We start from the raw sequence: 13,039 nt of genomic DNA, 5'->3' as shown, positions 1-13,039 counted from the left end.
CCTAAAAAATTCAATAGCCCTCCCTTATAAATCTCAAAAGTGAGTTTAAAGATAAGTTTTACGGAGGTAGTAAATTTGCGAACCTCATCCATCCGCAGCTAGCTAGCTGCTTCTCTCTCACTCCCCTCTATGGAAGACCCCTTGCTTTGACCATTCTCTCGTAAATCAGTATTGAAGGTTATAAAAGCACAAGTTAATGTTTTCTTACTTCTAAATGAGCTTTCGACTCTTCCAAATTAGCAATTTCTTCGTAGAAACGTTCAGAACAAGATTGGTGATCCTCCTCTTTGGCTTTAAATTCTATGAGCCTTTCTTGCAAAATTTTGCTTCGGTCTTTCAACTTCGCAAGGACTTCTTTTTTTTGTGCAATTGTCTTGTTTTCCTGGCGACCAAGTTTTTCTAGTTCACTCTCTGCAAGGAAAACTTTTCGACGAAGTTTCTGATCCTAAAAAAAAAAAAAAAAAAATGTAAGGAAGGTCGTAGACCATTCAGCTGAACTTGTTTTCGTGTAAGTTAAGTAGCTAGAGAAGTTATGAAAATTCAAAACTTTGAGCCATTACCGTAGCTTTAAACAAAAAGTAACCGAGGAGCATTTTTTCCAATCTTATTGAAAAGTACATTATTTTCTTACATGTTTTAGGTTTCGAATGTGCTTCTGATACCCAAATTGGATAAGAGAAACTTCGCAGGGGGCTAATTGAATTGTAAATTGAGTGTTGTAGACTTCTAGTGCCAATTTTAAGAGTTAAAGTAATTGGAGGGCAGCCACCCCTTCTCTTCACCCTTTTCAGATGCTCCCCACCTCAATACTGATCAGCATTTTTGAGGATAAAATTTTTTTCTTATAATAGATAGATCCAACAGTAAGTAGGCCTCCGAGATCCTGAGATCCTGAGGCAAGTGTTGTAGATAATGTAATTTGCCCATTGCTTACATAAAGTTTTTATTATCCGGCAAAGGCAAAATGTTTGATCCTGGGCGTATTCGAAAAGGCTAACGATAGGAAGGTGAAACTGCAAGGAATTTTTAGGGGCTTGGTGGGGAAAATTAAAAGGTACTACGTGTATCCAGGTTGTCAAAAGGGCGTATCTTCTCCATTTTGAGAACTGCTAAGGGTATTAAGTTGAAACTTTCAAGACTGCTACTACTTCTACTACCACTACTACTACTTCCACTGCTACTCCTACTTCCACTGCTACTACTGCTACTACTATTACTACTACTTTTGCTACTACTACTACTAGTACTACAACTACTACTACAACTACTACTACTACTACTACTACTGCTACTACTACTACTACTACCGCTACTGATGCCACTGTTGCCGCTACTACTACTACTACTACCACTACTGCTTCTACTATTACCGCTGTTACTACTATTACTACTAGTAGTACTGCTACTGCTACTGCTACTACTACTACTGCTGATGTGACTGCAGCTACAATTGCAAGTGCAATTGGAGTCATCACTATGACTGCGATTAAGAATGAAATTGGGATAGCAATTACGACTACTTGAGACTGCAACTGTGTCTGCTTGCTACTTCTACTGCTTGCGACTGTGACCACTTGTGACTGTGTCTATTTGTGACTCTCGAGCTATGACTGTAACTACTGTAACTACTTACAACTGCGGCTACTTACGAATACCACTACTTGTGACGACGACAGCGACTATTCAGGACTACGATTACTTGTGATTAGTAGGGGAAGGGGTGCAATTTCAGGACGAGATTTAATGTCCTTGATAAAAGCCTTTTTCTAGACCAACCAGAGAGTTACAATACTACCGGGACGAAGTGACATCTGACCAGACTTCTGGGAATTTAGCTTGAATTTACACAATATGCTTTTCGAAATCAAACTACGCATTGTCTGTGTTGATGCAATTTCACCTTGGAACATTGTATAAGTTGATTGCTCCTCAATCCTAAGATAGCAGTTCTTTTGAAGCACAGTTGCCAAAACAATGAAACTGTCAGAGATTAATTGACATTTTAGGAGGTTATTTGGACAGCAAAAAGTTAGAATTTCAACGTTATGATTGCTATAATACGCAAATTCCAATTTTCAATATAAAGGCTTTATTAAGAGTTATAAATGTGTAAGAAAAAAGTTATCAGAACTTCTTTCAGACCTCATCTTTGAGAGTTAGACAAGCGAATGAATTGAACACTCAATTCTGACACTTTCTTGCTTAACATTATCAAATATGATAATTTAGAATGATATCTTTTTAAAAGTTCCCCATGGTCTAAATGTTTCCTGATTATGATATCTTTATTTACTAACCTTAGGCACTTCCAGGTCAACTGTTCATGCAAACATCCAGCAATAAAATCAATATTAAAGAGAAAATTATGACCATTTAAAATAAAATTATGCACGTCGAAACCTCTATTTCTAAACACATTTGTTTGACCAACTAAGATAAACGGGTAGAAAATGCGATACAGATTGAAAACGTTCGTGAAACGTTGAATTGTTCCTTATTCTTAATGCGCGAACTAGACACAGAAATTAAATTTTAGATGGATCTATGCTCTTCTTTCTCAAAATTAGCTGGTGGAAATATTAAACAATGTAGACGACTTGTCAAAACTTTGATGTTTTTTTAGGGAGGTGGGGGATGATCCAAGACCTCACTGGATACATTTTTGTACCCTTCTTTCTCAAAATTAGCTGGTGGAAAAACTAAACAATGTAGGCGACTTATGAGAATTTTACTATTTTCTTAGGGAGGTGAGCGATGATCCAAGGGCTCATTGGGTACATTCCTACGCCCTTATTTTTCAAAATTAGCAGGTGGAAATGTTAAACAATGTATGCGACTTATGAAAACTGTAACTTTTTTTAGGGAGGCGGGGGATGATCCGAAAGCTCATTGGGATACATTCTTATGCCTTATCTTTTCAAAATTAGCTGGTGAAAATATTAAACTATGTAGGTGACCTATGAAAACTTAAATTTTTTTAGGGAGGTGGGGGATGATCCAAGAGCTCATTGAGTACGTTTTTGTGTCCTTCTTTTTCAAAATTTGCTGGAGGAATTATTAAACAATGTATGCGACTTATGAAAACTTTGATATTTTTTAGGGAGGTTCGGGATGATCCAAAAGTTCATTGGGATACATTCTTATTCCCTTCGTTTTCAAAATTGGATTGTGAAATATTAAACAATGTAGGTGACTTATGAAAATTTTAATATTTTTTAGGGAGGTGGGGGTTGATCCAAGGCTCATTGGATGCACTCCTATGCCCGTCTTTTTCAAAATTAGCTGGTTGAAATATTAAACAATCTAGGCGACTTATGAAAACTTCAATATTTTTTAGGGAGGTGGGAGGGGATCCAAAGACTAACTGGGTACATTCTTATGCCCTTCATTTTCAAAATTAGCTGATGGAAATACTAAACAATGTATGCGACTTATGAAAACTTTAATTTTTTTTAGGGAGGAGGGGATAATCCAAGGGCTCATTGGGTTTATTCTTATGCCATTATTTTTCAAATTAGCTGATGGAAATATTAAACAATGTAGGCAACTTATAAAAACTTTAATATTTTTTTAGGGAGGTGGGGGACGATCCAAGGGCTCATTGGGTACATTCTTATACCCTTCATTTTCAAAATTAGCTAGTGGAAATATGAAGCAATGTAGGCGACTTATGAAAATTTAATATTTCTTTAGGGAGGTTGGGGATGATCCATGGGCTCATTGGGTACATTCTTATGCCCTTTTTTTCAAAATTAGCTGGTGGAAATATTAAACAATGTAGGTAACATGAAAATTTAAAAATTTTTTTGGAGAGGTGGGGGATGATCCAAGGCTCACTGGGTACATTCCAATGCCCTTCTTTTTCAAAATTAACTGGTGGAAATATTAAACAAAGTAGGCGACTTATGAAAACTTTAATATTTTTTAGGAAGGTTGGGGATGATTCGCGGACTTATTGGGTACATTCCTTTACCCTTCTTTTTCAAAATTAGCTGGTGGAAATATTAAACAATGTAGGCGACTAATGAAAACTTTAATATTTTTTTAGTTAGGTGGGAGATGATCCAAGAGCTCATTGGAATACATTCTTATGCCCTTCTTTTTCAAAATTAGCTGGTGGAAATATTAAACAATGTAGGCGACTTATGAAAACTTCCATATTTTTTAGGGAGATGGGGGATGATCCAAGGATCATTGGGTACATCCTTATACCCTTCTTTCTCAAAATTGGCTGGTAAAAATATTAAACAACACTGGCGACTTATGAAAACTTGTAGGGGGGTGGGGGATGATCTAAGGGCTCACTGGGTACAATCCTATGCCCTTCTTCTTCAAAATTAGCTGGGGGAAATATTAAACAATGCAGGCAACTTATGAAAACTTTCATATTTTTTAAGGAGGTGGGGGATGATTCAGGGCTCATTGGGTACATTCCTATGCCCGTCTTTTTCAAAATTAGCTGCTTGAAATATTAAACAATCTAGGCAACTTATTGAAACTTTGATATTTTTTAGGGAGGTGGGAGGGGATCCAAAGACTAACTGGGTACATTCTAATGCCCTTCTTTTTCAAAATTAGCTGATGGAAATACTAAACAATGTATGCAACTTATGAAAACTTTAATTTTTTTTAGGGAGGAGGGGATGATCCAAGGGCTCATTGGGTTTATTCTTATGCCATTATTTTTCAAATTAGCTGATGGAAATATTAAACAATGTAGGCGACTTAGAAAAACTTTAATATTTTTTTAGGGAAATGGGGGATGATCCAAGAGCTCATTGGGTACATTCTTATGCCCTTCTTTTTTAAAATTAGCTGGTGGAAATATTAAACAATGTAGGCGACTTATGAAAACTTTAATATTTTCTTAAGGGGGTGGGGGATGATCCGAGGGCTCAATGGGTACATTCTTATCCCCTTCTTTTTCAAAATTAGCTGATGGAAATAATAAACAATGTAGGTGACATGAAAATTTCAATATATTTTAGAGAGGTGGGGGATGACCCAAGGCTCACTGGGTACATTCCTATGCCCTTCTTTTTCAAAATTAACTGGTGGAAATATTAAACAAAGTAGGCGTCTTATGAAAAACTTTAATAATTTCTTAGGCAGGTGGGGGATGATTCGCGGACTTATTGGGTACATTCCTTTACCCTTCTTTTTCAAAATTAGCTGGTGGAAATATTAAACAATTTAGGCGACTAATGAAAACTTTAATATTTTTTTAGTTAGGTGGGAGATGATCCAAGAGCTCATTGGGATACATTCTTATACCCTTCTTTTGCAAAATTAGCTGGTGGAAATATTAAACAATGTAGGCAACTTATGAAAAGTTCCATATTTTTTAGGGAGTTGGGGGATGATCCAAGGATCATTGGGTACATTCCTATGCCCTTCTTTTTCAAAATTAGCTGGTGGAAATATTAAACAATGCAGGCGACTTATGAAAACTTTGATATTTTTTAGGGAGGTGGGGGAGGATCCAAGGGCTCACTGGGTACATTCTTATGCCCTTCTTTTTCAAAATTAGCTGATGGAAATATTAAACAATGTATACGAGTATGAAAACTTTAATATTTTCTTAGGGAGGAGGGGGATGATCCAAGGGCTCATTGGGTACATTCTTATGCCGTTCTTTTTTCAAATTAGCTGGTGGAAATATTAAACAATAAAGGCGACTTAGGTAAACTTTGCTTTTTTACAGATGTGGGGGATTATTCCAGAAATTATTGGGATACATTCCTATGCCCTTCTTTTTCAAAATACTGAATTTTATTTGGACTTGGAAAACTTTTTATGAATCTTAAAATGACATGAAATATGCTTGTGGCTGTGCCAATCGTACTCTATGCTTGCTCTTAGACACGACACGGCTTTCCTAGTAGTACTCTATGGCATGTTATCGAAACTACCTAGTTTATTGCATGTTTTTGGTAATTAATTATTATACAGTGGAAGGATAAATTCATAAGTCATATCTTTAAAAAAGTGAAGTTGAAGCATTTTAAGATAGTGTGTTCACATGATAGTCTTATTGTAGCATTGAATGCTGACAAGGATAAGTATTTGAACTATGAAACAAGTGCAAGTGGTAGCACTATTGGAAATGTATGAGTGCATTGTCATGACAGTTGGAAATTAAATTTCTTTGGAGTACCAAAAAATTCAACTCTTATGATGGTGGATATACAAGATTTAGATTTCCGGAGATGATTGCACTCAAAGAGATTTTCAACATAAAAATAATAGTTGATAAAGAGGGGCATCTTCTTGCTAGTGCTTCTGGTAACATTTTATTCAGTTTTACACACCATTGTCAGCTTTCGGGTATTAGCATTCAACGGAAGGTCAAAAGAAGACAGGCATATTCTTCTACTGATATCATAAACGATGTCTTGTCTACGTGTTATGGAACAGATTCAAAATGTCCAAAGTTGTTCAATGACATTAATAATGTATAATAATGTATGCAACATATTTCTTATGTTAATATTCTACATGTCATTATTTTGATAAAATTATTTTATGCATTACTTTGACATATTTCCATTATATTTAGGGTATGCTAGAACGTCGAACCTTTAGAATATCTATTAATAACCTGGATATGTAAGAAAAGGAATTTTCAGCAATACAGATACGACTACTAACAGGCTCATAGCGGATATATTACAAAATTAGATAGGTTAAAAGAACTTTTACCAAAGTCTGAGAGAGAGATAAGCTGAATTTTGTAACTAAAAAATCTCCACAGACAAGCAAACGAGTTTTCCGTTTTCAGAAACAGGAACATCCACGTGTAAAATACATCTGACTTTATTAATAATATTTGGTTTTTAATAAAGTCATAACAAGCTCTTTCTTGAATTCAACTCATCGATACACAATACAGAAATTTCATTCAAGAAATTATGAAAAAAGTGTAAGTATCTAACAAACTCTTTCTTGAATTCACCTCTTGTATAAACAATACGGAAATTGCATTCGAGAAATTAAGATAAAATTGTAAGTAGGTAACAAACTCTTTCTTGATTTCACATCTTGGATACACAATACAGAAATTTGTTCTACACAATACCGAAATTAACACTAATTTACGTGCGCGCGCTCACGTAACCTAGTGTAGATTCACCCTAAGAGCTCAAAGAATCTCCGTGAAGATTACACTTTCAGATTCAGCATTTTAGAGAAGAAACTTCTGTATTGTGTATCCAAGAGGTGAATTCAAGAAAGAATTTGTTACTTACTTACAATTTTTTATAATTTCTTTAACGAAATTTCTGTGTTTTGTATCCAAGAGGCGAATTCAAGAAAGAGTTTGTTACTTACTTACAATTTTTCATAATTTCTTAAATGAAATTTCCGTATTGTGTATACAAGAGGTGAATTCGAGAATAAGTTTGTTACTTACTTACAATTTTTCATAATTTCTTGAATGAAATTTCTGTATTGTTTATCCAAGAGGTGAATTCACGAAAGAGTTTGTTACTTACTTACAATTTTCTCATAATTATTTGCATGAAATTTCCAGATTGTGTATCCAAGAGGTGAATTCAAAAAAGAGTTTGTTACTTACTTACAATTTTTTCATAATTTCTTGAATAAAATTTTCGCATTGTGTATACAAGAGGTGAATTCAAGAATGAGTTTGTTACTTACTTACAATTTTTCATAATTTCTCGAATGAAATTCCTGTATTGTGTATCCAAGAGGTGAATTACGAAAGAGTTTGTTACTTACTTACAATTTTCTCATAATTATTTGCATGAAATTTCCAGATTATGTATCCAGGATGTGAATTAAAGAAAGAGTTTGTTTCTTACCTACAATATTTTCATAATTCCTTGAATGAAATTTCTGTATTGTTTATCCAAAAGGTGGATTCAAGAAAGAGTTTGTTACTTACTTACAATTTTTTCGTAGTTTCTTGAATGAAATTTCCCTATTGTGTATCCAAGAGGTGAATTCAAGAAAGAGTGTGTTTCTTACTTACAATTTTTTCATAATTATTTGCAGGAAATTTCCAGATTGTGTATCCAGGATGTGAATTAAAGAAAGAGTTTGTTTCTTACCTACAATATTTTCATAATTCCTTGAAAGAAATTTCTGTATTGTGTATCCAAGAGGTGGATTCAAGAAAGAGTTTGTTACTTAATTACAATATTTTCGTAGTTTCTTGAATGAAATGTCCCTATTGTGTATCCAAGAGGTGAATTCAAGAAAGAGTGTGTTTCTTACTTACAATTTTTTCATAGTCTCGTGAATGAAGTGTCTGTATTGTGCATCCAAGAGGTGAATTCAACAAGGAGTTTGTTATGAATTTATTAAAAATCAAATATTATTAATAAAATCACATCTATTTTAAACGTGGATGTTCTTGTTTCTGAAAACTGAAAACTCTCTCTGCCTGTGCGTCTGGACGGGCTGTTTGCTTGTCTGTGGAGATTTTTGAGTTAAAAAATTCAGCTCATCTCTCTCTAAGACTTTGGTAAAAGTTCTTTTAACCTATCTCATTTTATAATACATTCACTATGAGAGCCTGTTAGTAGTAGTATCTATATTTCTGAAAATTCCTTTTCTTACATCTCCGACATTTTAATAGATATTCTAAACGTTTTACGTTCTAGCATACCCTAAATATAATGAAATATGTCAAAGTAATGCATAAGATATTTTTTTATTGAAATAATAACATCTAGAATATTAACACAAAAATATGTTGCATACATTATTATACATTATTAATGTCATTGAACAACTTTGGACTTTTGAATCTGTTCCATAAAATACTTCATCATGTTCTCTCTTGATGCTGTAGCTATTGTCTTCTCTTAGTTTGAAATCAGTAGAATAATCATTATTCCATTTAGTGTCATACACTATTTTTATGGTGTCACCTAAATGTTCAATATACATTTCGTCTTTGGTATTATTAGGTTCATTGACTATATGATCAATAGTAGTAATAACGTTTGCTGGCACTTTGTTTTTCATGGATTCATCTTTATATTCCTTAGTGATATTTTCTGCCAATGTCCTTTTTATTTTTCCAGCAATTTCACTGTCTATTATCACATTATTTTTACACAGGTTAAGGTTCCGGCACGTAGACAAGATATGGCTCATGACATTAGTAGAAGAGTATGCCTGTCTTTTTTTGACCTTCCGTTGAATGCTAATACCCGAAAGCTGACGATGGGGTGTAACACTGGGCAACATGTTACCAGTAGCACTAGCAAGAAGATGCCCCTCTTCATCAACTATTATTTTTGTGTTGACATTCTCTTTGAGTGCAATCATCTCCGGAGATCTCAATCTCGCATATCCACCATCATAAGAGTTGATTTTTTTTTTTGTACTCAAAAAAAATTTAATTCCTTACTGTCATAACAATGCAAGCATACATTTCCAACAGTGCTACCCCTTGTACTTGTTTCATAGTTCAAATACTTCTCCTTGTCAGCATTTAATGCTACAACAACACTATCATGTGAACAGACTCTTAAAATGCCTCATCTTCACTTTTTTAAAGATTTGACTGATGTATTTATCCTTCCACTGTATAATGATTAATGGCCAAAAATATGCAATAAACTAGGTAGTGTCGATAGCCTGCCCTAGAGTACCACTGGGGAAGCCGTGCCGTGTATAAGAGAAATCATATAGTGTGATTGGCACAGCCGCAAGCATACGTCATGTCATTTTAAGATTCATAAAAAAATTCCAAGTCCAAAAAAATTCAGTATTTTGAAAAAAAAGGGCATAGGAATGTATCTGAATGAGCCCTTGGATCATCCCCCACTTCCCTAAAAAAAATTGAAGTTTTCACAAGTCGCCTACATTGTTTAATATTTCCACCAGCTAATTCTGAGAAAGAAGGGCACAAAAATGTACCCAATGAACTTTTGGATTATCCCCCACCTCCTTAAAAAAAATATTAAAGTTTTCATAAGTCGCACAAATTGTTTAATATTTCCACCAGCTAATTTTGAAAAAGAATGGCATAAGAATGTACCCAAGGAACCCTTGGATTATCCCCCTCCTCCCTAAAAAAATATTTACGTTATCATAAGTCGCCTACATTATTTAATATTTCCACCAGCTAATTTTGAGAAAGAAGGGCAAAAGAATGTACTCAATGAGCTCTTGGATCATCCCCTACCTCCCTAAAAATATTAAAGTTTTCATAAGTCGCCTACATTGTTTAATACTTCCACCATCTAATTTTGAAAAAGAATGGCATAAGAATGTACCACATGAGCCCTTGGATCTTCCCCCTCCTCACTAAAAAAATATTGAAGTTTTCATAAGTTGCCTACATTGTTTAATATTTCCACCTGCTAATTTTGAAAAAGAAGGGCATAAGAATTTGCCCAATCTGTCCTTAGATTATTCCCCACCTCCTTAAAAAAAATTTAAGTTTTCATAAGTTGCCTACGCTGTTTAATATTTCCACCAGCTAATTTTGAAAAAGAAGGGTATAGGAATGTACCCAGTGAGCCTTGGATCATCCCCCGCCTCCCTAAAAAATATTAAGGTTTTCATAAGTCGCCTACATTGTTTAATATTTACACCAGCTAATTTTGATGAAGAAGGGAACAAGAACGTACCAAGGTAGCTCTTGAATTATCCCCCACCTCCCTAAAAAAATATTAACGTTTTCATAAGTCACCTAAATTGTTTAATATTTCCAGCAGATAATTTGAAAAATAATGGCATTAGAACGTACCCAATGAACCCTTGGAGCTCTTGGAGCTCCAATGAGCTCTTGGATCATCCCCTACCTCCCTAAAAAATTTTAAAGTTTTCATAAGTCGCTTACATTGTTTAATATTTCCACCAGCTAATTTTAAAAAAGAAGGACACAAGAATGTACCCAGTGAGTCCTTGCATCATCCCCCACCTCTCTAAAAAAATTAAAGTTTTCATAAGTTGTCTACATTGTTTAATATTTCACCAGCTAATTTTGAAAAAGAAGGGTAAAAGAATGTACCCAATGAGCCTGTGGATCATCCCCCATCTTCCTAAAAAAGTTTTCATAAGTCGCCTACATTGTTTAATATTTTCACCAGCTAATTTTATGAAAGAAGGGCAGAAGAACGTACTCAATGAGCTCTTGGATCATCCCCCACCTAACTAAAAAATATTAAAATTTTGATAAGTCGCCTACATTGTTTAATATTTCCACCAGCTAATTTTGAAAAAGAAGGGCACAAGAATGAACTCAATGAGCCCTTGGATCATCCCCCTCCTCCCTAAAAAAATATTAAAGTTATAATTATATCTCCATATAAAATATATTATATTATATTAATATATTAATATATAATATATTATTAATATATTATATATTATTAATATATTAATATATAAAATATATTAATATTTCCACCATCTAATTTTGAAAAAGATGGGCATAAGAATATATCCAATGAGCCCTTGGATCATCCCCCACCTCCCTAAAAAATATTTAAGTTTTCATAAGTCGCCTACAATGTTTAATATTTCCCCCAGCTAATTTTGAAAAAGAAGGGCATAGGAATGTACCCAATGAGCCCTTGGATCATCCCTCATCTCCATAAAATAAATATTAAAGTTGTCATAAGTCACCTACATTATTTATTATTTCCACCAGCTAATTTTGAGAAAGAAGGCCACAAGAATGTACCCAGTGAGCTCTTGGATCATCCTCCACCTCCCTAAAAAAATACTAAAGTTTTCATAAGTTGCTTACATTGTTTAATATTTCCACCAGCTAATTTTGAGGAAGAAGGGCATAGATCCATCTAAAATCTAATTTCTGTGTCTAGTTCGCGCATTAAGAATAAGGAACAATTAAACGTTTCACGAACGTTTTCAATCTATATCACATTTTCCACCCGTTGAACTTAGTTGGTCTAAAAAATTTGCTTGGAAATAGAGGTTTCGACGTGCATAATTTTTTTAAAATGGTGATAATTTTTCTTTTAATATTGATTTTATTGCTAGATGTTTGCATGAACAATTGAAGCGGAAGTGCCTAAAGTTAGTAAATAAAGAAGTCAGAATCAGGAAACATTTAGACCATGGGGAACTTTTAAAAAATATCATTCTAAATTATCATATTTGATAATAATAAGCAAGAAAGTTTCAGAATTGAACGTTCAATTCGTTCGCTTGTCTAACTCCCGAAAGATGAGTTCTGAAAGACGTTCTGATAACTTTTTTCTTACACATTTATAACTCTTAATGGAGCCTCTATATTGAAAATTGGAACTTGTGTATTATAGCGACCACAACCTAGAAATTCTAACTTTTTCCTGTCCAAAGAACCCCTTAAAATGTCAATTAATCTCTGACGGTTCCTTTGTTTTGGTAACTCTGCTTCAAAAGAACTGCTATCTTAGGCTTGAAGCGCAAACAACTTATACAATGTTCCAAGGTGAAATTGTAACAAAACAGATACTGCGTAGTTCGATTTTGACAAAGCATATTGTGTGAATTCAAGCTAGATTCTCAGATGTTTGGTCTGATGTCACTTCGTCCCGGTAGTATTCTAACTCTCTGATTGGTCTAGAAAAAGGCTTTTACCAAGGACATTAAATCTCGTCCTGAAATAGCACCCCTTCCCCTACTGTAATTGTGATGGCTAATTGTGTTTGCAACTACTTGCAACTGTGACTGCGACTACTTACAACTTTAAATACGACTACTTTCGACCTTGAATACTTTTGACAATGACTGTGACTACTTGCGACTGCGACTACTTGTTGCTCCAACTGTGACTGCTTTTGACTGTGCTTACTTAGGGCTGTGACAGCGATTACTTGCGACTGCGACTACTTGCAATTACAATTCTTTACGACTCCGACTACTTGTAATTGCGACCACAACTACTTGCAACTGCAACTACTTGTGACTTTTAGTGCGACTACTTATGACTGCAACTATTTGCAACTTCAACTATAGCTATTTCAGATTGAGACTACTGGTGACTTCGAACGCAGCTTTTTTTAGACTGTGCCTACTTGTGACTTGAACTACATATAACTGCGTCTAA

At 34.4% G+C, this 13,039-nt stretch overlaps 1 protein-coding gene across 1 annotated transcript in view; it reads right to left on the bottom strand.

The window, feature by feature from the left end:
• Window positions 1-10,777, bottom strand: part of LOC148950390 (uncharacterized) — a 99,083-nt gene extending 88,306 nt beyond the window's left edge. Inside the window, exons 1-2 of the mRNA XM_089091859.1 lie at window positions 10,730-10,777; window positions 209-445 (exon numbers count right to left, since the gene is read on the bottom strand). Of these exons, the coding sequence (XP_088947985.1) occupies window positions 209-445; window positions 10,730-10,777 (285 nt within the window). The remainder of the gene's footprint in view (window positions 1-208; window positions 446-10,729) is intronic.
• Window positions 10,778-13,039: the final 2,262 nt, after the last annotated feature.

Source organism: Artemia sp. Qi Xiang Cuo, chromosome 7 (assembly GCF_049724085.1).
Source record: "Artemia sp. Qi Xiang Cuo chromosome 7, ASM4972408v1, whole genome shotgun sequence".
Lineage (NCBI taxonomy): Eukaryota > Metazoa > Arthropoda > Branchiopoda > Anostraca > Artemiidae > Artemia > Artemia sp. Qi Xiang Cuo.
The sequence above is the reverse complement of the archived record's forward strand: the minus strand, read 5'-3'. Positions and strand labels throughout refer to the sequence as shown.